This window comes from Toxorhynchites rutilus, chromosome 3, assembly GCF_029784135.1.
Source record: "Toxorhynchites rutilus septentrionalis strain SRP chromosome 3, ASM2978413v1, whole genome shotgun sequence".
Classification (NCBI taxonomy): Eukaryota; Metazoa; Arthropoda; class Insecta; order Diptera; family Culicidae; genus Toxorhynchites; species Toxorhynchites rutilus.
The window spans coordinates 238,922,511-238,950,451 of record NC_073746.1 but is presented as its reverse complement, the minus strand read 5'-3'; the positions used below and the strand labels follow the sequence as shown (position 1 = coordinate 238,950,451).

General features: G+C 39.3%; 3 protein-coding genes across 6 annotated transcripts in view; 2 read left to right on the top strand and 1 right to left on the bottom strand.

Moving 5' to 3' along the window:
• Window positions 1-9,647, top strand: part of LOC129778007 (RNA-binding protein Musashi homolog 2) — a 113,865-nt gene extending 104,218 nt beyond the window's left edge. For all 4 annotated transcript variants that reach the window (XM_055784634.1, XM_055784633.1, XM_055784635.1 and 1 more), the window contains one exon: window positions 934-9,647. In XM_055784634.1, coding sequence (XP_055640609.1) covers window positions 934-958 — 25 coding nt within the window. In that variant the 3' untranslated portion in view covers window positions 959-9,647. The remainder of the gene's footprint in view (window positions 1-933) is intronic.
• LOC129778009 (uncharacterized) overlaps window positions 1-27,941 on the bottom strand; it is a 74,849-nt gene that overhangs the window by 45,865 nt on the left and 1,043 nt on the right. The window contains exon 3 of the mRNA XM_055784638.1: window positions 27,770-27,856. Coding sequence (XP_055640613.1) covers window positions 27,770-27,856 — 87 coding nt within the window. The remainder of the gene's footprint in view (window positions 1-27,769; window positions 27,857-27,941) is intronic.
• Window positions 9,682-27,890, top strand: LOC129778008 (glycine receptor subunit alpha-2-like). Its single transcript, XM_055784637.1, has 2 exons — window positions 9,682-19,549; window positions 27,218-27,890. Exons 1-2 carry the CDS (start codon window positions 19,192-19,194, stop codon window positions 27,580-27,582), a joined length of 723 nt encoding a protein of 240 aa, XP_055640612.1. The 5' UTR covers window positions 9,682-19,191; the 3' UTR covers window positions 27,583-27,890.

Below are 27,941 nucleotides of genomic sequence, written 5' to 3'. Positions count from 1 at the left end.
ATAACACCACGGCTTTTACCTAATTTATGTTTAGTTTTTAGTGTACTTACATAGGCTATGTTTTAACGACATACTTAAAACTTCCTTAAATAGTGAAAATAAAACGAGCAAAAAGTCCCACGCCTTTCTGTGTTTTTCTTTCTTTGTGCATAAACTAAAGCTTCGCGCTACTAACTTTCTACTACTAACATGGTTGACTAACGTGTGGCGTTCTCATCTTATCGCACCACAAATGGAGAAGGTATCGAAAGTAGAGTCATCCAACATGGTCGTACCGTCACCTCATTGGCGACATTTCAGCTAATCCCACATCGTTTCCATGTTTCAAACTGACGTTGATCATGTTTCTGTATATTTTAGCCACTGTTAGTAGCTCCTTTGTTACTATAATCATTGTTTTGGTATTCGAATCACATCAATCATTGAATCACTGTCATTGCCACTTACCACTGCTGTTCTAAACATGTCTCGTTTCTTTCGTGCAATACCTGGGATCTAATTCATTGGTCAGTTTCTCGATTTGCATTGACGAGTTCAGCAAACCACCTCGTGGTTATTTATTCAGCTTTTCTAAATGTTGAAATTGATCCGATTTTTTTCTGGTCATTCTGTCGACTATCGTTGTAAGGCTCGTTAGAAAAATGCTTCATCAATCATATATTGGCTCGTAAGGTCCAAAGACTCACATTATATAACTAACCAATTCGTTTCACATGCATCATTGCTCAGCTCCAATTTGGATTTACTATCTTAGCGCACCTTCTAGTGACCATGGGGAGTGGATCATTAATCCTGACGTCCCTCTAATACCTCCTTATAACGAGCAAGTACAAATCGTAACAGCAGTAGCGGCGCAATCGAGTGAAAACCCGGTGGAGATAAATTTGGTACGACAAATTTGACTCTATTTTCTTCCATCTCCTAACCTTCCAGATTGTTCCCAGAGGCGCACTGCTAAGTGCACATGATGCACATTTGCACGAGACTGGTTTGACTCAGCATTGCGCGCTTCTATATTCTATGTCTCTCTAAGTCTCACGTTCTCTCTCTCTCCCCTCACTGCACCATCGCATTGCGGGCACTTCCGTGGTGCCACAAAAGGGGTTTGCTTTTGTGTGGCTGGCACAGAGAGATTTCCATGGGATCAACGGAAACAGCGTGATAATTGCGTAAGTGATAAGCCCACCCAGAAGACCCGGGCGAACCCGGAGTGAATTGAATTTGAACAGCACATAATGAAAGACACACAAGGACCCTTGGCACTTTACCACCCGCCACCCGGTGAACAACAAGAAGAACCATGCTGTGGAAGAAGGGTGGGTTCGTGCAGGGGAAAACTTGTGTACTGCAATTTTATACAAGACTGCCTTTATTTTATTTTATGTTTTATTGTAGACTTATACGTTTTTTTTTAAAGTAAAATTTAGTTGTAGTTGTATGAGTTCACCCGATTTATGGTAGTTTCCAATGTCGGCGATAGACAGTATTCTATAGGATTACACTTGATGTGATTGTTTTAAGTTTTGTGGATCTTAATTTATGTATAAGTTTTTAACCTAGAAATAGCAAGCAGATATTGAAGAGCGACGAGAGTGTGGTTTGCGGACAAGTCATTTTCTGCTGTTTTATTTTTCAGATTTTACTGCGAAGAAAACAGTTCTACTTCGGAGCTAATATTCGTTACCTCCGGAGGTTACTTCTTTCGTTTAATCTTTTTTTTTGTCTTGCATGTTACGTGTCATTTGTTGTTAATTGTGTGTTTGTATATATTCTTGTGTAGGCTTAAACATTTTCACAGATGGTAATCTTCATCAACTCTAGTATTGTATTGTCGATTCATTAATCGTATCCAGGGCTTGACAATTTCGAAACTGAAAATGGAAAAGACGTTTTTACTTTTTCCTTTCTCTTCAGCCAATTTTAATTTCGATTGTGTGTATTCACTACGCATGCTTCAACATCGATTCTTTAACTTCGTTTTCAGTGAAAACCGACGCTTCCACTTGACAATAGAAATTGGTCTATTCATAATCATTTGAAGAGGCTATATGTCATCACTTTCAGTTTGACATGTGAAAGGACGATCACTGCTTTCAATTGAAAGCTTCATTTGATTTAATTTTTCCAAACTGGATTTTCGCTCACCGTTTTATAAAAAAAAAGAATTTAAAAGAGGCACATAATGGCATATTAGTCTTACAACCAGTTCTCCCAAATGATTACGCCTGCTGGCATGCTGCACATTCTTTTCGTCATTTTCATTACTTTCAGTGAATACGTTCGAGTGCCAAGAAATTTTCATTCGAAATAAAATACTTTCATTCGATATCAGAACTTTTCATTATACGATTTGATAATTTCGCTTTAGTGTGAAGAATGAAAGAAATGAATTTGAAACGAAACTGTACAAAGGTGAAGTGATATTCTGAGTTTGCATGAAATTGAAAGGCTCATTGTAGATTGACGATGAGTCAATTGAAGTGAAATTGCAAGGCCCTGGTCGTATCATTCGAGCATAATAATTTATTCGAATTGTGGTATAGAATGATATTCTTCGGGTAGCCGCATATTTTGGAATTATATTAGTTGTTCTTAATAACATACCCACAACTACAACATTTCATACACATTTTTTTTGAAAATATATACATTTTTGTTAAGGCTCATATGGCGTTAGCCTGACGGGGCCGGGGGTATAATATTTTGACAATATTCCTTATAAGCTATGTTAGTAATATGTAACCGATTACTCGCGGTTGACTCGAGGTTAGTATTACAATTTGTTGTCATAATTAGGATATTGTAGCCTCCAATGTTTTGTACGTGTGCCCGACACGGGTTATACACATTCATACATACACGGGATTCATACACATTATCTTACGAGAAATTTCGTACGAGGCCTGAAGAACTCAAACCTCCAGAAACTCTCCAGATTCAGCATAAACATGTCGGTGCTCGATCAAGTGTACGATTTCATTCGCTGCCGCAGAAAAATTGCGAAGCAATTTTCTACCTGTTACAGTACTTTACAAAGATACTCGATCACCTGTTACAGTACTTCAAATCTGATAACAGCGTAAAATCAATTAAATTTTTCATTGAGATACGCTTTCAGAACATTTTGTCATTAAAGCGTTGTTTATGTTGTTCACAGTGAATTGAAAATTTCACTCGCGTTATTGAATTTAACATAGATAAGAAAAAAAATCATTTTCAAGATTGAAACACTTTTTTCGTTTGTTGTTCCTTCGGGCTCGCTCGACTTCTTGTTGGTTGAATAGCAACGATGTCCACGAGCCATAGCACCAAGTCAGTGAGGAGGAATCTGCACCGTGAGGAAGGAAGGAAGTTATTGTATTATAGAGACTTTAAACTTTTTCAGTTCATTCGTCTCTAGACTTGAGAAAGGCCCTTTGAAAACTCTACTCTACTCTACTCCAGCGCTACCATCTCCACCCTCTTGCCTTGAGAAAGGCACTCGATCCCTCGCCGTCCAGCTCGTCCAGCAACGATGTTGTCCAGTCGGTGTCCACACAAAGAATGAGCATCGTGAGGAGTAGCTCAAAAGATCATTATAAAGGGGAAGGTACAAGGATATTCGTAGTTGATCTACTGTTGATTTGTCAAATTTGCTAAAATAATTTGGATTTTGCAAGTGACAAAATAGTATTTCAAATCTCGGCAGATCATCTCAGAAAACGTCCCGTACACTCCCGCTGAATCCGTACATATTTCTCAGGTCCTCGTTCTTCGAGTAGACACACAAGAAATGCTCGATGAAGTTGTGGATAATGCACAGAGTTGGTGGAAAGGGGACCTATTGAAGCCGCGCGTAATCGAATAGTGTGCAGTCCTTAGTCTGGAAAGTACTCGTTGCTCCCTCATTGCCTCGAAGTCTTCGAACCTGGTGATGGAATCATCACCTTTCCGCAAAATTGACTTCTTTCTGCGAGTCAGCTGGTCGTCCGATTCGTTGCACGCGACGCCACTGTGTCCAGGAATCCAAATGAGGACGATGTGAGGCAATATGTACTTCCTGGTTGCCTGTATCAATTGGTGTCTTGACTTGGCTGCACCGATGGCGTCCATGGCACACGCCGGCAGCGGCTTTATTGACGGGATCGTAGCTGCCACGTAGATTTCGGTTACTTCAGCTGAGAACATTTGGCAGATATCGACTAGTCTGTCACTTACCCCAAAACCAAGAACCATAAAAGGCTGTTGCAGGGCTACCGAGCACCTCCCAGCTCGGAAGTTTTTTCTAATACCGTTTTCCACTTGAACAGTTGGGAACCTCCAATCATTCGCCCTAGTCCAGATTTGGGTTTGTAGATTGTTTTGAGTATGTATGACAGTTCTTCTTAACTTCATTTAAGTGGCGCTGGGAGCTAAGGTTGTGGTCAATCAATACTCCAGAGCAGTGCCATAAATTATCAAAATTTATTCACGAATGAAGGAATTAGATTTTTCCCAGTGTCGGATGAATTCTCTTCTGTTGAAACTCAACACCATATCCGTCATAATGAGTGTAACACAAGAGTCGAAACGGGTGAACTTTGCCTGGTATATTGAACGAAAACAGCATGACATTTTTGGATTTTTGCGGCAACCCACAATGTCCTCCTCCGACAATTTAGATGGGGTTATTCGCCCTATCTTCAAGAATGGCGACAAACTGGACTGAGAAAAATTTCTTATGTTCACCTGAATGCTGCCTACAAAGTGTTTTCCCTAATTATCTTCCTTCGTCTATCGGCACTAATGAACAGACTCGTGGGAAGTTATCAAGCCGGCTTCAGTGTCTACTCGATCTACTACTGATGAAATCATCACTTTGCGATAGATTCTCCATAAGTATCGTGAGAACAGAGTCCTTACGCATCCTCTTCATAGACTCCAAAGCCGCATTTGATTGAAAAACACAAAAAGAGTAATGGAGAATCAGGGACGAAAACGGTTTTCCCGTGAAGTTGATCAAATCTACGGATATTATCTGACCCATTCGAGCTCCACAGAGGGCTTCGGCACGGTGATGGTCTCTCTTGCCTGCTCTTCACCATTGCATTAGAAGGAGGCGTTATGAGACGAGCGGCGTTTAACTTGCGTGGCGCGGCTTCTAACTGATCCAGTTAATTCATTTGCTTCACTGATGACGTGAATATTGTCGCCAGGACATTACATTAGCATCATGCGCGAAGCAGAGAGAATTGAAATGAGAATTAATGCGTACCCGATCCAAGCACAATAGGGCCCGATTAAGCAGTAGTGCGGTGATCGACGGCTATGAGTTCGAGATAGTGAGTCAATATGTCAACCTTGGCTCAATGGTAATGTCTGACAATGGTACCAGCCGCAAGATCCGGAGACGCATTATCAATGGGGGTCGTGTCTGCTATGGCCTCTACAGACACTCGAGATCGAACAGACTTACCGAGTACTGGCAGATTCTCGAAGAGGATCTGTGAACACTTGAAGTCTGAACGACATGTGTTTAGAACCATCTTCGGCGGTGTGCGGACTGCATATGGAAGCGAAGAATTAACGTCGAGCTCAAGCCAGTTGGCTGTGAACCTGGTATCCATAAAGTGGTCGAAGCTGGAATGATACGCTGGGCAGAACATGTTGCAAGAATGTCGGGTAATTATCGTGCAGCGAGCAGATGGCTAGACCAAGTGGAGCAAAACCTGGTGAACACTGGGTGCTTGCGAAATTTGAGAAAATGGCCATGAACCGACTTAGTTGGAGAAATATTACGGATCAGGTCATGCTGTCAAGCCAAAATGAATAAAAAAACGTTCGAAACGCACGGAAACGTTTTCTAAATTCGGTAAAGGGGTCGATAATCAATCTGTCGCCGTTAAGTAATTAAGCAGATGGTCGCGTATCTCAAAATTTATCGTGTACATCCCGTACTCCACAGTTTCGATTACTCGAAGTTTGAATGGAATCATTTTTTATAGTAGAATTGTAGTATCATCCACGTTTACGATCATCTTCGCCCAACAATTGCCATACAGCATTTGGATCCTACAAATCATCAGACCACGAAATCTCCATCTTAACTTTGGTCTAATGTCGTACCGAAGTGTTAAGCTCTCGGTATATCGATCAATCATCGACTTTCTTGTCGATCTTTTCCCAAACTCGTCAAACAATGGGTACATCAATGCTGTGATTCTTCCTAGCAAGTCACGCATTCTGACCGGTACTGACCTGACCACGGCGAGAATTCTCAGACCGTGATTACAATAAATGATACTTACTCTATGTCTGTTGTAAACTCGTATGCATAATTATTTATTTTTGATTGCTATTTTTTCATAAAGTAATTTCAACACACATACAAGGTAAAGAAAAATAAACATTGTTCAAAAAAAAGCTATTGACGCCAAATAATTAGACGCTCGCCAGATTTTTTTATTGGTTGGTTTTTAGCTAGCTTCTTGCATGTTTTTTTTATTCGTTGGTCAAACTCTCGCTTCTAACTTAAGCAATCGTTTAATTTGTTATTCTAAATATGAGATGAATCTCCGGATCCTTCCGATCACCCGTAGAGAGGCGCTGGTCGTGCGTTCGTTCAGTAGATACCATATACTCAGAATGTACAATTCCGAGAGCATATTTAGCACCTTCCTCTGTCTCTTAGTATCGATTGCTTGTCTGTTTTGTCCGTACATTGTTTTGTTCCACCTGACTGGCTTAAAAAGTAAAGTACAAGTGTGTTGGATTGATCTTCTCATGACCAACAGGATAGTGGAATGAATTTTTCCCCGGTTCGCTTCTCTTCCCGTTCTTCCACCCACGCGGTCAGAAGAGTGTAAGTTTGTATGAAATTGCATTTTCTGAAGAATGATCCGCACTAAATGGAACGGAATTTCGTTGGTGAAACGGAAACATTCTCCGACCGTAGGTTTAATGGTAGAACGTTTCTTTTCATTTGTACTATCCTCTCACACATCCCTGCGAGTTTAGTGATAGTGAGTTGTTTTTAGAACTAGCCTGCCGAACCCGTACTGAGTAAAAGCATGTTTAGCATCAGTTCAGTATGGGGTATTACACCATCACTGAAACATATTTTGACGTTCGAACAGTTTGTTGATGTATTTTTTATCTTTCGATAAATCATGGTAGTGTAGTGTTCCTTAACATTCGAATTATTAACTAAATGCCCTCTGTATTATGACAATATCCACCGTTTTACCTTAGTTCTATAGTAAATACTCACAACTTAATATAATATTGTTACTTGGAAGGCGAGCAGTAGTAGGAAAGCAAAAATAAACATATCCACTTACCGAGCGAATGTAAGATAATTTAACAAGCAACAGAAAAAGACATAAATCATTAATGAAAAAAGATTATATATTCTGATTAATTGAGATGAATGAAAACAACGTTCTTCCATAGGCAAGTTAGGTACATAAGTGCGCTGTCTAGTGAGAGCAGGACAACACATAAACTATTCTTGATAAATTATTACAGTTAAGTAACAAAATTGATAACAAAAGAAGAAGAAAAAAACAAACAAACTAGATGCAACAAGCACGTGGCAGAGTGATTAGAGAGTAAACAACATTTTAACCAGCAAACACAACGGTGATACGAAACACGATGAGCGTGCGAAACTCAACGCTGTTGAAACGTCAAAATTTGAATTGCAACACACGTGTGCAAAGGTGCAAAGTAATACTCGTTTTCAATAAGACAAAACAATATCCGCAAATTGTGAGTGAGATATTAGTGAACTTCACATGCGCCCGAAACGCCTGATGTGTAAAATATTTCTTATTTTTTAGTTTTCTGGGAAACACGTGTGTAATAAGGAAGTATGGTTATTGCTATTACGCTGTCATTCTTGGTGAACGCTTGCGTGTAACGCGGGCGCACCGTTGTTGATATTTATTATTAGAAAAAAAAGAACAGCAATTAACTTTACAATATACAAAAGACAGTTGCGTGGACCAAATACACATGCCGGAGGCAGAAGCAAACGATACGAGACAGAACAATCCCAAACGTAAAAGCCGATATGAATCATATGTCTTCAAGGAATCTTAATACACCTAATAGAACAAAACAATGTTAAAAACAAGAGCTTTTGTGGTGACGACAGACATTGTAGGATGAAACATTCGATCATTTATTCAACAAAAAATAAATAAATGAAAGGAAGCAACATAAATGAGAACTAAGGAAATTATCCCATCGAATTTTGAATTTTGCGGTTTTGATCCATTTTTAAACAGCAGTAGAGAATTTAATATCAGCAAAATAATACAAAGAAAATGTATATGTTAAAATATGGAATAAATAAAAGAAAAATTAATGTTCAAACAAAAACCAAGCTGAGCAAAACTAACCTCTGTTAAATAGAAAAAAAATTGGCGCGGCACATTGCAAACTGATGAAGAATTATCAATGCAGGATTTATAATGTTGAACCTGGTATGCGAAGCTAATAATTGATGATGTTGTAACCTGGATACAAGGAATAAGTATCGCGAGAGAAACATATTATGTCTGGAGGAGAATAAGTCGAAGCACTTACTTGCGGACTGTGCAGAATAAAGCAACATTCAATTGGCAGCTTTTTATATCCACTATGTTTTGATCTCCTATGAAAAAATGCGATGTAAATCTACTCTAGAGGTAACGGCCATGAATTGCGTGAAAAGGCAAGAGGTTCGTCATCCTATATTTTATCCCCACAACCAATATATATATACACACAAAAACACACATACAAACTCAACAGGCAAGATTAATTCTTCGCTACCCACAATGGAAAAATTAAGATAAAATTAAAACGCTTTCATATTATTGGAAAATATATTTTTAGAAATGTACATTAATTATTGCGATAATTATATATATGAAAAACTAGTAAGAGAGGAAGAAAAAAACAAAGGTTCACATAAGCAATCACCGGTAAAGTAAGCGATGAGAAGCTGTGTAAATAACAGTTCTGAAGTGCAACCCTGATGACAAAACCCAGGGGTATTATCATACTGTGAAGCAATACATGAAATAATTGCGATAGATCCAACCCATTGCTCGATGTGAAAGACAAAATGCTCATCAGTAAAGATTCGTGGTATGTACTCGAAAATCAATGTTCAACAAAGTGAGAACGCCATATACATATACGTGGAAGTTCCTTTCCATGACCCTGGTTTGTGATTGCTTATTTGGGTTACAAGTCAGTTCTTTATCATCCAGCATTTGGCCGCTCGATTTTCTGTTAGTGTGTTCAAGTCTCGTTTAAACGATGTATGCTTTGTTTGGACAGAAAGCCGAATTTATGAGTTCCTCCCAGGGAAACAGTTTCTCCGCGCTGAAATACCCTATTTATAAAGAAATCTTGAATAATGAAAAAAAAATGACTTATCGACAATACTTGATTTGAAGAATCGATCGCGTGTAAACTATTTGAGAGGTTATATAAAAAGATACTGCAAAAAGTTCATATTAACGCTGTCACACCGAGACGGGCGCAAACCAAAATAACTTTCCGCTACACGTATTTACTAAATTATAATATTATATATATATTATATTATATATAAAGTTATATATATATATATATATATATATATATATATATATATATATATATATATATATATATATATATATATATATATATATACAAACACTCTCACACAAAAGGTAAATGATCTTCAAGGCGCATCGTAGAAGGCGAAATAAACTGATAAGCAATAAAACTTAGTTTTTATATCAAATATAAAATAAATTGAACAAACAAACGTGGGAAGAATGAATGTGTGAGCGCAGGACAAAGGATAGGATCATTGGAAATATTATACACTTTATTATACACTTTGAAACAACAACAAAAAACGGAGGAACGCGTTATCAGCATAATTATGAAAAAAAATTATCATTATCATAAACACAAAAGGAAAACAAAAAAGGTAAAAAACGGCAAAAGTGCAAATGAAAAAAAATACACACTAAACTATGTTGCAAAGAGCTATGCTTAGTTTATTGGCACACACTGTAGTCAGAAAGAAACGCGTTGTGAGGTTTGAATCGGTAGAAATTGGCTCGCTATGATGCCGCCAAGCTTCGTTGAGCTGCTAGAGTGTAGTTCTTGGTTATCTGATTCGGCATATGATCCCCTACACCTAATCCGTGGTGCACTTGGTGACGAGCAGGAGATGAGTTGACTCTCCTGCCCGGTTCACCAACCTTTTCCGCTCATAACGCAGGAAGACGCATTTGTTGGGGAGGGGGGATTCAATATGTGAGTGTGTGTATTAATGTGAACTGTGTTAGGAAGATTGTGATGATTGAAGCAAAATAACGATAATATTATGTTACGGGTGCAGTGTGGTTGGATTATTTGATTTTTTTAAAACTTTTATTGAATAGATCCCCCTTCTTGGTAGTGATAATGAGGCTCTGGCTGGTCCAGAGACACGCTTCACTACCGGCTAGGGAGGTTAATAAATGAAGCAAAACGCCACCCATTGGTTGTACAAATTTTATTCATCACTTCCAAATGTCCTACATTTTGTCAGTATTCAATATCGAGGTTTACACCATCCGCGCAAAAAAAAAAACGTCGAATGGACAGGAAGAAACATTTGAAGAAAAAAAAAAACTCGGAGGTAATGTGATAAGTTTTTATGTGCATATTTTGGGCAAGTACGCAACAAAACGACAAAAAAACTTTCCTGAATCACACTCTCCTCTGCTCTATTAGACGTAGTGTTTAGAGGCAGTAGTTTACGATAAACACAGAGTACACATAGCGCAACTTGGACGTAAATAGTTTGATGAATAATAGAACTCGTAGAAGTATTGTTAGACTGTTCCACGTAAATATTATCTGAGAAAAGTAATGAAGTGTGAAACATATATGATTAGAACAACACAAAAGTATTACTAAATATTTATATATACCTTAGAAGAAGCTATTATTAGTGCATCTGTCTGCAACTGGAAGCAACCTAGTATTATGAGTAATTGCCAAATAATTTGGTATCAAGTAATAAACAACACAATGTGTGGATTTGAAAAAAAAACAGCATTGGTATGTAGTAGTGATAGAGCACCACACCACTATTCGTATGATACAAGACACAACAGCAATACACTCTTCATAGTATCCCTTACAGCGCATCTCTATTGCTTTCAGGCTGTTGGGATTGTTTCCTAGCAGTGCGTAGAGCAGTGAGACGCTGGTACACTCCCACACACACGCCCACACACCATCCCAAACTTCGCAATACTACATCACCTCCACAGTAACCGAACCAATGCTATTATACTACAGTCACTACGTAAACATTGTTGACAGTCTCATTGTACTGTAATTTGGCGGTAGTACTTAGCTTAGTGTGTTGAACCATCACAGTTTATATATGGGTACAAGTAGAGTGAACAGTGTATATTGTACACATTTTTTGAAATATCTTGACAAAAAAAAAAACTGAAAATACCAACGTGTTGATTGCGCAAATAAAGACACTGTAGCAAATAAAAAAAAGCCACAATGATAATCGAGCATTTTCAATTATTACTTCAGCTTCAATTTTATTGTATTTCGTGTTCTTCGTATGTAATTATCATTTTCTATAACTTTTCAAATGGTAGTTTTAATTGATCACTAATGTATGCGTACTGTAGCTAGTTTTTAGATGCACACTCTAACCCTTAAGACATAATGCATTAGATTTACGTTCAGCTCTTAACTCGTGTAGTTTCCTGTGTTGCAAAGAGGGTGGTCATATGTTACTTTCTTTTCCAGAAGCCTTTCGAAACACTGTTTATGTAACGATTATGTAAGGAATATTATTCTTTCGACACAACTTCTTCAACACGTTCTCAAGTGTTTGGTTCCAATTACAGGGATAGCTTGATCAATGTTGTTCTCGAATGTTTGAATCGTCACTGGATTGTTTTCATAGCATCGCACTTTTATAAAACCCTACAAAAAGACCAACCGCATCCACTCGCAACATCGTTGCGGATAATCACCTCAGTGTACAGTGCGTCCCAGACTAAGTGTCACTTAAATAAAGTGTGATTACATCAAAACGAAACATTTGAGTGCTACAATTTAGTTTTGTTTCAATTACACAATATGGAAATGTACCATAATAATCCAGGTTTAATCCGTCCCCTTTTTTCTTCGATAATTTTGCACAAATGTTTTGTCAATCCTTCATAGCTGGTACGCACCACATCCCGAGGGAGTACTTCCGAAATATAAACCAAAAGCTCTTTGGATTGGTCCTTGTCAAATCACTTCGTACTTTTTATGTGTTGCAACATATAATCTCAGAAGAAGACGTGAAGTTGATTAAGATTCGGTCAAGGCGCCATTCATCGCTAGAGATTAAGTTGAGCCAATATTTTGCGCACCCTGGCTATCTTTTTTGCCTTCTGAGCCGGGGCAGAGGCCTACTGATATGGATGATCTCCGTACATGTTGGAAGCATGAGGAAACAAATCATTCTTCGAAACCCGCTCAATTTCATAACGCTTACATTGAATGAGGTGCAACTCTCGAATGGCGATAAAAAAAACTGCAAAAGATGATTTAGTGGGACAAATTTCCCATAAAACATAATTTTATTGACCATGATACAAAAATATTTCGACGTCGGCGACCTTTCGGTAGTTGGCCGAAACACTCACCATTGTTGTTGGAAACATACTTGTTGGCATGTTTTTTAGATCTTTCGTAACTTTATTAGTTTCTCTTCTGTTTTAGCCACGAAATTGTTAGAGTAGACCAAGATTTGTCCTAAAATTCCCGATAGACACAGCTGGGGGACATTCGAAGGGTTGGCGGACTTCAGAGCAACATCTATATTCAAGCCGTTCATCTCCTCTAGCGACTTCTTCGCGTAATGAACGAAGGCCAGGTCCGGCCAAAACATCACATCCTCGTGCGGAGAATATTTTTGGATGAAGGAGGCGGCTTCCGGCAGACACTTTGTGCTGTAAATCTCCACGTTCACCGTAAATCCTGAATAGAAGAAGAGCGCCTTTAACATCCCCTTTTCACTGATGGTTAGCCACAGAAGCACCTTCTTTGAAAACTTTGTATGGGAGACGTATTTCACGTCGGAACTTACCTCCTTGGTAGGGGACGTAAAATAGCTGGTTCCCTGTCTTGTTCCGACACGGCCGGTCTTGAGTTACGTTCCCGCATGATGATGTCTATCTCCGCTAGGTATTTTTTCACTTTCTTACCCGTTGCTCCGACCTCCTGGCCCGAAACGATGTAGCCATCTTTCCTTCCATCTTCTGCTTTAGCTACAGCGGCAATTTATGATCGCGTAGCACGACCGGAACCAGGCTTCCGTTCAATGCTCTCATTCTTCTCCAGAAGTGTAACAATATTATGAATACTGGAACGGGCGTATCCGGCGAACTTAAAGTACTTGACGATGTTCGCTTCCTTCGCAACGGGATGGAGCTCCCAGTACGCACAAACCATGAAACGCAGTTGCTTTACTGCTTTCGTCGTAACTTTCGCAGTTCAACTGATAGCACTGTCAAATTTTGTTTGGAAAACTCATCGGTTACTATGATTAACGATGCACAAATGGCTCTCATCACCAGGTGTTGAGGTGAACGCATGGAAAATTAGTAAAATTTGTGCAATTTGTTTTTGATGCGAGCGTTATCCTATGTACTTTATTCTACATACCTCCTGGTTGGTTAGTATATATAGAAAAGACCAATGCCACAAGATTAAATTATAGAAAGTTTTTACAAAATACATCAAACTCAAAATAACCAACTTCCTGGTTGATTCATTGTTGGTTTGCCAAATTTTGTAAGCATCTCTTAAGCTCCAACTCTCGACGAAGGACGTCCCGTACACTTCTGCTGTTTCCGTACATATTTCTCAGGATTTCTCTTTCTTGATGGTTATCGAAGCAACATATTTGCCGGAAAGCGTCGAGCAGAAATGAATTGTCTTTCTCAAGACAGATGGAGAAGGTGTTTGAAGTAGAGTCTTCCACAGGGGCTCTTCTCAGGGCTAGAGGCGAATGAACTGAAAAAGTTTCAAGATATGCTCGTCGAAGTTGTGGATGTTGTAGTGATCTCAGGGCTGTTGAAAAGATCTCCTGTTTAAGCCATGTGAAACCGGGCAGTGTCCAGTTCTTAGTCTGGACAATACTCACTGCTCCCTCGTTGCCTTGACATATTCTAACTTGGTGATGGAACCTCTTACATATCGCAGATATTGACTTCTTTCTGCAAGCCACCTTTCGGCCCAAAAGGTGCAAAAAAAGTTGGTGAACCACAATCGTTCAGCGACACCCCCTGTATAAGAAATTGTATCGTGTGACCAATCAAAGTAAACCGGTTGACCGCTCCGTTACGTGCAATGCCACTGTGTCCACAAATCCACATGAGGTCATAGTTAGTCGATAGGTATTTCCTAATCGCTCGTGAGTGTCTGCGTTGATGGCATTCGCAGAGTTGGAGATGACCAGAAACGGCTTTTTTGACGGAATCGTAGTTGCCACGTCAATTTATGTCGGCATGCCTCTTGCTGGAAACTAGTTTGCTATTTCTGTCACATATCTCGAAACCAACTCTCGACGATCTCTTAGAGCCGATCATGTACATGATCTCGAGGAACGGTATTTTCCTGGTGTCATTGCCATGAAAATCTGTTACATGCCTATCAAGTTCACTTCAGTTTCCACTCGTACTGCCCAAACCAGATTCGTTTTGCCATCGTGGAGGTTGGAGAGCGACAGCCATTGCCAGAAAGTGTTTTTAAGCACAGTCAGGTGTGTTCCCTGCCTACCGCTGGTTGCAAGAAAACCGCTTTGGATACGATCACCGAATCGATGGGTAAGTCGAAAGAGAGGTTCCTCCACTTCAGCGTATTCCATAGTGCCTTGTTGTAAATGAGTGCCAGTGTTTTTGAAGGTTGTTTCCGGCAAAACACGTCAGTTCAATGCCGAAGGTAAGGCGGCTGTTGATGATCGCTTTGGATACTCGTAGACGTATCTTCCTGTTGCTCCATTTTACAACTTTAATCGGGTGTTTAGAGGTTGTTCAAAGCCAGTTCAACTGGGTGGAGCAGCTCTTTCTTAACATCCTCCGAGTGGAGTTGGAAGCTAACGTTGTAATCGACCAATATTTCAGGGATCTTCAGCGTGTCACGACGTGAAATGAAGTCGTTATACTTGGTGTTGGGACCCTGGTGTATGTGGCCGTAGATCACCACATGGTTAGTGGAGGCGATCTGGCGTAGTGGTAACATCCAAACCTCTCACGCTCAGAGTCACGAGTTCAATTCTCACTCCCGACATTGTTCCAAAAATGGAAGTAAAAGTGACGAACCAGCCAAAAATGTGTTGAAAGTCACTATAATAGAGGAAAAAAAATTGCCACATGGACACTCCCTTGCACTGAGAGTTTTAACCCTCATAGCTGCCTGCATCCTGATGCGTGGAATTTTGTACGTGTCTCCTAACACCACCAGGAGAATGTCGTCATCCGCATATGCAAATACTGGAATGTGTACCGGCGACCAAGCTTCTGTTTTTGTGAATTTGCTGCAACTTTCGCTTCAATATGTCAAGATAAACCTTTTCCGATGTCCAACGATGCCATGGTAAAAAATAGTTGAGCCAAATCCAAAGTTTCACAGGACTTCTTCCCTCTTTTACTATAAGCGGACCGAACTAGTCGATGCCGGTGTGAATGAATGGCCGCGTGAATAATGTCAATCTAGTCGCTGGGACCATTCAAGGGAACTTCGGTGTCATTCCGCTACTGTGGCGGAAACCCGCTTTATAAGCGTTCTCAACCGAGTCACGATGTGAATTCCATTGTCGAATTTCATGGACTATCGTTTCGAAATTAGCGTGCCGAAAAGCATGCTGGAAGTCGTCCACGACCAACTCTGTAACCACATGTTTTCTTAGAAGGGCGGCGACTTCTGGTACATACTGCTTGATTTCGTCAGCTCTGTTCCCCTCAACAGTGCAATCATTTCATCGGGATATGTTTGCCATTGCACCATCCGCATCGAAGTATTCTTCGCCTTCTCTAGTTCATCCTGTGTTGGATAAAATATTTCTGGCCTTTTCTCTCGACATCGTCATCTCCAATTGTCCACTAAACGGTACACGTACGCTACTGTTCTCAGGAGACATGGTCACGAGATAATTCTACAACTATCTCCGGGATTATTGATTCATGGATCACGTAACCCGCAGAAGATCCTCTTCTGTGCACCACTGTGCAACATCTGTTGTTGATAGCAGCTCTCCAACACGATAAGCTATAGACTGCTTGTGACGGCGATAGCTAGGCCAACATCGTTGTGGAATCACTCCGAAGAACAACCTTCGTTGTGCAACCTTCGCAACCTTTTGGTTGGGCGTTCTCCGCTGTCGATCACAAGCTGGATCTAATCCTTCATTTTCATGGAATTTCTTCCTGTTGGGTTCAAATAAAAATCCTAGTTATCTTGCGGATCTTCCTCCTGCATTTCACACAATACTGCAACGCTGTTCGACAGCCAGCTTCTATATTGTGTGAAATGCAGCTGGTGGATAAGGCCAATTTCTTGGAATACACGTGCCGCTGTTTCTTTCGTTTTGGAAACTGTCGAGAAGGTCATCGTCATAGTGATTCTTCACGATCTCTTCGACGGCTCAGCATTTTTGTTTTTCAACAAATTGCCATTCCATTCCATCCTGCTTTATTATTTCGAAAATCTCTGTTTATAGAGATAATAAAGTTCTCCTATTTTATAGTTGTTTTTTTTCGATAGAAGCAACAAAACTAACATTCATGAACTCAACACTGTCGCCTTACGATTCTGAATAAGCAGATCTTTATCTGATCCAAGGCTTATCCAGTTTTAATCGATATTCCGCATCCGATGAATAGCGAGTAGATCTGTGCGATGTTCGGTCATTCCATCCAAAATTACAGTGACTAGCATACAACATGATTCACCTCCTTGGAAATAAGCTCAACAAGCCTTTTTTTCACATATAAGGAAAACCATTTCAAAAACACAATTTGAATTTTGCCTGGCATTAAAATCATAAAAACCCGACGAATTCAGCGAGTGGGATAGCATACTCAATCCTCCTGCTGGTTCTTTGGTGTTATTCGCTGTATGGCCAGCGCGTTGTTGTACAGAAAAATAACCTTTTCATGGCTTTGATCCCATTCCGTCAATGTTGTTATCAATGTATAGTACGAACTAATTATTTGTTATCGAGAGCCAGCAGTAATCATTGTTTTATTGGGTTTGAGCAGTTTGTTTCTGCAAGTGAATCCATCATTTTCTGTGTTTGTCATTATTAAAATGAACCTATTCATAATACCAGTGGAATGGCTCGGGTCCACTGACCCAATGAACAACATTTTTGATTTCGACAACTTTTTTTTTCAAGCTGATCCCTATGGTTCTCACTGATTTAACAGAACAAAATTAATCATATTCTTGTTATTGCATTGCATAATGTTTCCCTCCAATATGCGTGATATTTGAATAACGAGTATATTCGTTTCATTGCAACAACCGAAGAAATACATTATTCCTCTCATCAAAAATGTCTGACAAGATCACGACATTGAAGTAATTTTCTATCGACACAAATCCACCTAAAATAGCGACACTGGCATATCACAACTATCTGTAAGCAGCAAACCTTTTCTAATCCCTTGCCCGATTGTAGTAAGTGTATTTTTTTGTATTATTTATAAATAACAAAAACCGAAACATGCATGAACACTAACACTATCCTCTGTATCATTGAGAAATTTTACTACTAATAATGAGCATCCTTCACACGCACACACACACGTATAATTAGATTGGTAATAAAATAAACGCAGCCATGGCTGATCTATTGGGGGCTTAACTTGTGAAACTCATATGCTCTCGCAGCAAAAAATGCGGAAAAATAGAAAAGCAAGCCGTCAACTTGTGTAAAAAGTAATAATCACACTATATATTAATAGAAAGCAAGCGTTTTGTGGTAGAAATAGATGCAAATGTGATGTAACCTGTAGTATTACAAATGTGACAGTAAAAGTAACATTAAATCAAACATCAATAAACAGTAGGCTTTGTAGATAAAAGTGGTGTTCGACAACAACAAAAAAAGCAGAAGCGAAATAATATGAATAGCGGCCCCATCTAGTGTAACTATATACTATTTATAGATAAGTGATTTCGTCCAGTAATATGTTGATCTGCAAAAAACCACTGTGAGATTATTTTTTGTCGTACCTTAGTTGTAGTTATCATCTATGCTTTAAGTGATCGGCCGTAGTTTATCATGATTTCGGGATCTCTACCCTTTTTTTGATACTCCTCCCGATTTCTTGTGTTGTAAATCCAAAATTATTTTATCACACCCGTAGATGTATAATATCAGATAGTATTGATTGTGAATGGCACTCGGGTGTAACAAGTTTGGTAGCCTCACGTAAACAATGTAGCTATTTCTGATAGAAATCGTTTTATAATATTTCTCATTATCTTAAGTAAACTATCCTTGAATATGATAAAAACTATAGAAGGAACAACAAAACAAGAACAACAACAATAATTACAGGAACTAAATATTCTCATATAATGTTTGAAGTTGAAATAAAGTATTGGTAGTTTAATGGAAACAAATCCAAACAGTAGTTAGTTGTTTTCTTCTGCTTCTTCGTATATTGAAGATATCAACATTCATCATGTATCTCTCGTTAGTGTAACGCTCATCCTCATTTTGATTGATTACTTCCTTCTCATCTTCATCATCATCATGCACTGTTTGTGTTTACTCATATTCTGTACCATTATTTCATCTTTACGTAGTTCGCAGCACTTCTGTATAATGTGTCATGTAAGTATAACAGTTTTACATTACCTTAGGCAACCATTTCTGATCGACAATGCAAATCTTTAAAAAATCAAAAAATTTCCATTGTATTTATTTTCACTGCAGTTATTTGTTTAGATAATTCCTACTAACAATTTTATATATTTTTAGTTTGTTGTAGCCAACCAACGCACGTGAAAGAGTAACCGTGGATGCATGTCCATTTTAGAAGTATAATTTTTAATCAAATATGGCAACCAACGACATCATACATTCTTATTTTATACAAACATCTAATGTGCGAAATCCCTCAAAAAATCAATGGAGGGCACAATTAGCCAATGTTATCAATGTATTCTTCTTTTTTTTGCTTCATTGGATCTCTAGTATCCCACACCGTTCAGGATCTCGTATTCATTTGGAACATGACGGATCCGCTTGTGGTGAACCCGGAGATCGAGCTACCTCAGCTGGACATTAGCAATAACTACACCACCGACTGCACGATCGAGTATTCGACGGGCAACTTTACCTGTCTGGCAGTGGTGTTCAACCTGCGGCGACGGCTGGGCTACCATTTGTTCCACACCTACATTCCATCGGCGCTCATCGTCGTAATGTCGTGGATATCGTTCTGGATTAAACCCGAAGCGATTCCGGCGCGTGTTACGCTCGGTGTGACCTCACTACTGACGCTGGGTGAGTATTGATCTAAGTCAGAATATTGTATTTTGTTTGCTCCGATTATCACGAACATTTTCGCCATTCAATTTCAATAAAAAAAATCAAGAATGTAAAGATTACTCTAAAGAACGTTCTGTCATTGTGAAAAAATGATGATGAAGCCAGCAGATATATCCAATGAACTATATCTAGCTTCATTCCGGTTACCACCCTATGCCTGAAAATGTTTTATTTCTTCGCAAAAAAGTATGGCGGATGAATTGTCTTGTAGATAATGATCGAAATGGCGAGAAGTACGAGTTATTCCCATTCACTCCTATGGCTAGAGAACGAAACTCCCGAAGCATATAAACTAGCGGTACTCAAGTCCAAGACGACCACTTTTTTAACTACGAAATTATTGCCAGCGGAAACAACCATTAAAGAAATTTAATAATAACTGATAAATGAATGCTTCCACTGAGTGAGGGATGTGAACGTTTCGAGAAGCAATTTGAGTAGATCATCAAATTAATCCTAAGCATTAACATGTACCGAATCTATTGTATGGCGGCGGCGGAGGCGAGAGCAACAGCATCGAAACAAATTTTTACCTTCAGTTTTTCACCGAAGAACACAACTTTCAACGCTGAAAAATACCCTATGTCCTTTTTCAATTGAAACAATAATTGAAATCACAAAAATTGAATGATCGATTGAAAAATAAATCACAAATAAGTCATTCATGATTTATCAATCATCCAGCAAGCGGCCGGACGGCAGCTCGGCTTTCCAAATGGTATTTCTCAAGGCCGAGTTGTTTAGTTTTATTTTTCTTTCTCTCTTTAGCCAAAAATATATATAAAATAGATTTTTAGAATGCATCGAGATTTTTAAAATAAATCTTCAGTCGAAAGTTTTAGTGGCCCTGAAAAGGATCGATTGGTTTGCATTGTTTTGTAGACACAGCTGAAGATGGTTGATTCATGATTCATTCAAGAACAATACACGCACTCAGTGTGCATCAGGAGATTCTTCTCGTACTACACACAGTGCGGCTCCAGGCGATTATATAGTTGTCCCTAACTACCGATATCTATTCGATAACGCATAAAATCAACAATTCGTAAAATCTCTACGGTATGAAAAATGACGACGAACATCCTATTTCATATTCTTCTTCTGCTTTGATTCTATTCTACACAATGCTCATTTCTTATATATTCTGAAGATGTATTCTGTGGTGAAAAAAATGATCAACACAGTAACTAGATAGAAACTGAGGTTGGCCAGGGTTGACAGCGAACGACATGCATCGACAGATATTGACTAAGATGGACTTTCAAGCGGGCACTCATAGATTGAGATATCACTTTGCTCAACTGACAAAGAGGTATGAACGTTCGAAATTTTGCATCCCAAATGTAACGTTCTCGTTTAAGAAATTTCAAACTTTCACCCCAGATTCGAATATAATGTAATGAAACACAGAGGCACTCTCCACCAGACGACATGCAAATCGACGCGGTGCCCCTTCCAATTTTCCTTAATTTAGATTGGAAAGCAAACCGTCAAGATCTGTTCAGAACTAAAACGATTATTAACGTTAAAACTATTTCATAAACAAATTACCTAATTTGGTACCACTTCTGAAAGACGTTATCCTATGTCAAAAAATAGGCAATGATTTAATATTCATATTCATATTTTTATTTTTTATTCACTAACGTTAACATGATCTTCATGATCGTATTAAATATATTTAATAGATTTACTAATACTACTTCCTAGATGATTGTTACACATACAAAATTGTATGGTGGCAGGCGGGCCAACCAGAAGAGCCCAGTGGGCTGCAGGTTGACTATAGCTGATATAGACCAATTAGTTTAAAATACTTCGAATCGATCGAAATACAGAATAGGGTGAACATCTTTTATTCTACAAATTCAGCCACATCTTAAGAAGACTTGGGGTCGGAGATATATTTGACGTTGCTTCGATCACCCGGCCCAATGTGTGCCAGGCTTCCGCTCGACGATCTTACCTTTCTCCAGAAGAGAAAGAATATTGTAAATGCCAGATTGACTATTTCCGACGAACACGAAGTACCTCACGATATCCAACTTCCACCCTATTTTTGACCGTGGAATATTCAAATTGCAACCGAGACTATCGAGAGAATCCCTGATGCTGTGTTCATTATAATGCGACCGAAAGAAATAATTTGATTCCTATACATTTTGGAACGCGTGTTGGTACTGTCAATCTAGATAAAAAATCTTATCTCTCGTTCAACCAGTAGGATTTAAGGAAAATTTGTTGAATTGAATTCTCTTCTGTAGTTTTTTTTCATCGTCATACGAAATTAGTTCATTTTTTAATGCGTTCGTTGAACTGGTCTTTAAGCATTTTTTGCACATTTTCAATTGAAGTACTACTCAGCGAGTGTTGAATAGAAGCGGGAGTGAGTTCCATTAATGAAAACAAATGGTCGGTGTTCAGGCAGACCGGACTAAGTAAAAACTTAATAAAAAAGTGACCACAGTAGCAAACGAAAAAGGTTTCTTAGCATACCTTACCCTTTTATCAGATCACACTGATGTCGCGAGAAGACAGGTTATGGCATAAATTTGTTTTGACCGATCAGCAAAAACTGATATTAGTATGTAGTCAGAGTGGACCAAATGCATACAGCAACTAGAGAAAAGTCACGTTTTCCTAACGATCATAACATGGAAGGAAATTTTCCCTTCGCCCTTCAATGAACTCGGAACAGTAACTCATATTGAAACAGAATTTATATGCCTTTCACACAATTCATAGTTATTGAAAAGTTGAACAAATGTATTATAATATATTGTTCAGACAGAGTAAACCAAGTGCCAGAGAGTAAAAAAAAAAATAGTTACTAAACTTTTAATGATCGATTTAAAATCCAACCGTGGTCTTCCATTGACTGCAAGTACTCTTTTTCAAAATCACGCTAACCCGTTTGTCGTTGAAACACATTTTTCTTAGAAAATCGGGAATTACATACTGATCGGTTATTTTTTTGTAATTAAAATACTGTTTCAAGCCATAAAACCGGTTTGTTTTATCGTATAGGTTTAGTGAAGAAAATAACAGTTTTCATCATCAAATTGTTCAGTCATAGCAGTCATAGTCATAGTCTACAAAAAATATTGTTTTGTTCAGTCAGAGTGGACCATGTACATAGAGTTAGTCGTAAAATCATATTCACAACAGTGTTTGCCGATTGATCCTTTCACTGAATAATTCGCTTTCGTTTGTTCAAATATGATCTTACAGAAATTATTTCCCCCAGTGACATTCTTTTGCTTTTACGTGCTGCAAATCATGACAGAAATAGAACGAGACACCTCTGGTGGTGGAATTCTCAATTGCCCTTCTCTCATGTAACAATTCAGCTCCGGGGTCGGACAAGATTAAATTCAACTTGTTGAAGAATCTTCCCGACTTGGCAAAACAGCGTTTGCCGAACTTGTTCAACAAGTCTCTGGAGCTGAATATTGTCCCGCATGACTGAAGACAAGTCAGAGTGATAGCTATACGAAAACCAACAAGCCGGCTTGTGATCACAACTCGTATAGGCCGATTGCAATGTTATCCTGTATTCGTAAATTGTTAGAGAAAATGATTCTACTTCGTTTGGACAAGTGGGTCAAAACGAACAATTTGCTGTCAAATACGCAGTTTGGCTTCCGCCGAGGTAAAGGGATGAATGATTGTCTCGCGCTGCTATCTTCTGAAATCCAAATCGCATTTGCTCACAAAGAACAAATGGCTTCCGTTTTTCTCGATATCAAAGGGGCATTTGATTCAGTTTCCATGGAAATTCTCTCAGAGCTTCATAATCGTGGACTTTCACCAATTCTGAATAATTTCCTATACAATTTACTGTCAGAAAAGCACATGATTTTCTCTCATGGCATCTCGAAATCTTCTCGTTACAGTTTTATGGGCCTACCGCAAGGCTCCTGCCTAAGCTCCCTCTTGTACAGTTTTTATGTCAATGATATGGATGATTGTCTAACTAGAGACTGCACGCTTAGACAACTTGCAGACGATGGAGTTATTTCCATCACAAGTACCTGCAAGATACCCTGAACAATCTGTTCACGTGGGCTCTCAAGCTGGGTATCGAATTCTCTACGGAGAAAACCGAAATGGTCGTTTTTTCTAGGAAGCACAAACCCGCCCAATTCCAGCTTCACCTATCCGGCAAACTGATCAGGCACTCGATGTTTTTCAAATACCTTGGAGTATATTTTAATTCTAAATGTACCTGGGGAATACACATTGCGTATTTGAAACAGAAATGCCAGCAAAGAATCAATTTTCTCCAGACAATAACCGGAACATGGTGGGGCGCCCATTCAGGAGACCTCATTCAGTTGTACAAAACAACGATATTATCAGTGTTAGAATATGGCAGTTTTTGCTTCCGATCAACTGCCAGGATTCATATTCTCAAGCTGGAAAGAATACAATATCGTTGCTTGCGTATAGCCATGGGGGGTTTGCATTCGACACATACGATGAGTCTCGAAGTCTTGGCAGGAGTACCCCCGCTTACTCTTCGGTTCACAGAATTATCCTACAGATTTCTCATCCGTTGCAAGATCATGAATCCATTGGTGATTTATAACTTCGAAAATCTACTCCAACTGATTCCTCAGTCAAGTTTTATGTCTTTATACCATGAGTACCTTACCCACGACGCGCACCCTTCGCCAGGCATCTCCAACCAAGTTTGCTTCCCATACTTTTGCAATTCTTCTGTCATTTTTGATCTGTCCATGCGACAAAAAATCCATGGAATCCCAGATCACCTACGCTCCGATTCTATTCCGCCGATATTTTCGGCAGAATATGGGAAAGTTAGATCTGATAAAATGTTCTTTACTGACGGTTCATACATAAACGGGTCCACTGGCTTCGGCATCTTCAATGAAAATTCCATTGCCTCTTTCAAACTCAAAGATCCTTGTTCCGTGTATGTCGCTGAACTGGGTGCGATATACTATGCACTAGGGATCATTGAAACATTACCCATCGACAATTATTTTATTTTTTCAGACAGTCTCAGCTCAATAGAGGCAATCCGCTCAATGAAAGTTGATAAACGCTCATCTTATTTCCTAGCAAGAATAAGACATCTATTGAGTGTTTTGGTCGAAAAATTATTCAAGATTACCTTAGCATGGGTTCCCTCTCATTGCTCGATTCCGGGGAATGAGAAAGCGGACTCGCTAGCTAAGGTGGGCGCTTCAGAAGGCACACTTTTTGAAAGGCAAATTGATTATAACGAATTTTTTCACATTCCTCGTCAGCACACACTCCTAAGTTGGCAGCGCATGTGGAGTGAAGATGAGTTCGGTCGTTGGTTGCACACGATTATCCCTAAGTTCTCAACGAGTGCATGGTTCAAGGGATTGAATGTAGATCGTGATTTCATTCGCGTGATATCTCGGCTTATGTCCAATCACTACAACCTAAACACGCATCTCTATCGCATTGGGCTCGCAGCAAACAATCTTTGTGATTGTGGTGATGGCTACCACGACATCGAGCATGTTGTCTGGTCGTGTATCCGGTGTCATGCTGCCCGCTCTCAGCTCTCCAGAGCATTGAGGGCCCTAGGCAGACAATCGATTATCCCCGTCCGGGATATCTTAGGTAGCCGTGATAATACTAACCTCGAGCCAACCGCGAGTAATCGGTTACATATTACTAACATAGTTGTAAGCAAACAAAGTCGAAATATGTGAGCATCAATAAAAATATATATTATGGATAAAAAAAAACTCTGGTTCGGTTCGCACTTCATGACACACGAGCCTACAAACCAAAACCGTCATGTACTTGCGCGCTTTTCCGAGTTGCTTTCGTGGTGCCTTATCACCGGTAGATTTACGAGCTGTCTGCTTGGTCCCAATGAAACGAGTCCTTACGGGTAGTGATCCCCGATAATTGTTCGATTAATCGATTAATCGCATACTTCCTACAGAAATCGATTTTTAATCGAACGAATACTGCGCAACCAATAATCGAAGCGAACGAATAATTTACGTCGATTAATCGATCCAAACCCATAGAAAAAAAAACCCAACGGCCGCTGCAGTTTTATCCTGAAAATCAATCAAATCAATTCATCTTTGATGCTCCCCTAAACTCGTAAACGAAGCCCAATGCCGTTAACGCGAATTGAGCTTGGTTTACGAGTTTAGGGGAGCTTAAACGATAATAGTTCGGAATGAATACTTTTTTGATTCTAGGTGGCTTTCTAGAAAACGAGAAATATTTGTCTAACTAATTATTTCTCTCAGTGTGACGATTAATCGATTATTTGGGGCGATTAATCGTATCGAATAACAAAAGTATTCGATTAGCATTAATTTTAACGATTAATTTCAAAAATGGGGATCACTACTCACGGTGCGAGAGTAGAGGTACAAATGAACTAAAGCAAAGGAAGCGTCATGTTTTATAGCCATCCGTTCGGTTCAACTGCAGAAGAGTAATGAAATTGGAAAAGTAGACCATAATGCATAGAAGTCTGAGTGTGACCGTCCGCATCTCACATCGCCGTATCAATTGAATGGATTTCCAGAGCGTATGCGAGTTTATGAAATCGAATCGAATGAAATGATTATCATACCACTCCGTTCAGCCGGAAAAGAGGTATTAACGTTCAAAACCTTGCAGTCCAGCGTCACTCTCTCGTTTTCGAAACTTTAAACTTACACCCCGGTACAGAAATGAAAAGAATTGAAAGACGTAGTCCTACATCAAAACTCTCTCGTTTTAGCTCTTTTCCCAACCGGCTGTTGAATCATAAACGCCCACTGTTTTTGGTCGACGGTCAGAAAACACGGCATCCATCGCGCGGATAGCCTTTTCATGTTCAAAATGTATCCCAGCCGTTCTTTTGAAATGCCTACGGCCTCAGTTAACTCGCGTAATTTCATATTACGATCGTTCAAAACGAGTCGATGTTCTTGTTTTACGATTTCTGGATTCGTAGCCACTTGTGGCCAGAGCGAGGTATATCAGCGGTGCTTGTAGGGCCCATTTTAAATTCACTGAACCACCGATAAACTGTTGTTCTCGAAGGAGCAGAAGTTGAATAATATTTCGCCAAACATTGCATTGATTGTTTAGGAGTTTTTCTCATCCAATACCTTGTTTGATCAAAATACGATATTCCTTTTTTTTCTATTTTCTCTACAAATGGTCAGGTAATGACATTTAAACAACTTGTAGCTTGTGAAAAAATAAACGAAATGTCATGAAACTTCACACATAAGCTAGTGACAGATGAGCCTCTCGAAATGAAACATGAACAAGTTTTTTTAGTCGCGCCATCTGTTGAAAAATCTGGGGAGTTTTTAGCCCATGTAGTATATTGGTCAGAATGTACATTATTTCTTAGCCAACCCTCGTAGAACTGTTTTCGAAGAGTCATGATTATTTGAATAGTATGAATGGTTTTAAACGATCTACAAAATTTTCATGCGATGCATAAAACTGATCCAATATACAAGGAGGAAATGTGTTTAAAGCAATCACACAAGCGTAATAAAAAGGGATGCGTTCTGATTCGATGATAAGAATCGTTCCATTCCATCAATTTCAAACATTTTCATATTTATGTTTCGTTTCTCTCTCCCCGCACAGCAACCCAAAACACACAATCCCAACAGTCGCTACCACCGGTTTCGTACGTGAAGGCGATCGATGTGTGGATGTCGTCCTGTTCGGTGTTCGTTTTCCTATCGCTGATGGAGTTTGCGGTCGTCAACAACTATATGGGACCGGTGGCGACCAAGGTAATGAAGGGTTACTCGGACGAGGACCTGTCGGAGGCAATCGACTTCAACAAGAACGGTTACAACAAAACCCACCGCTCGTCGGACATTCCCCAATACGACACGTTCTGCAATGGGCGGGAAACGGCTCTATGCATCGATAAATTTTCGCGCTTCTTTTTCCCCTTTTCGTTTTTTATCCTCAATGTCACCTATTGGACGACATTTCTGTAGTGTTGAAGAGGACGCGGAAGGGAAACGATCGTTTTGCTATCTCTAGGATAATTTCTTTAGATTTAGGAGGGAGCTCTAAGTGCAGTAGCGTAATCGCATAGTAGTAATTTAAGACGAAATAATAAAGCAAAGCATTTCAAAAACAAGATGCTGGACGGAACGGGATGAAAATGTAACCAACACTTACCGCTGGGTTTTTCTTCATAGTGGTGAAAGTGAATCCGCGTAAATCGTAGTGGGGACCGCGGCTTGCGGTGCGCAGTTGTGCATCATTCTGCAATAAAAGGTGATAATTGATTCAAAATGAGCGCGATTGTGTTTGTATTGTTTGTTTGTCTATTAGTTCTTCGAATTCCGAG

What these genes read in the sequence shown, in the direction of transcription:
- LOC129778008 (XM_055784637.1), top strand. Translation starts at nt 19,192, where the DNA reads ATGTTATCAATGTATTCTTCTTTTTTTTGCTTCATTGGATCTCTAGTA. An exon ending in GACCTCACTACTGACGCTGG is followed by an intron (nt 19,550 to 27,217) that starts GTGAGTATTGAT and finishes CTCCCCGCACAG; the next exon opens with CAACCCAAAACACACAATCC.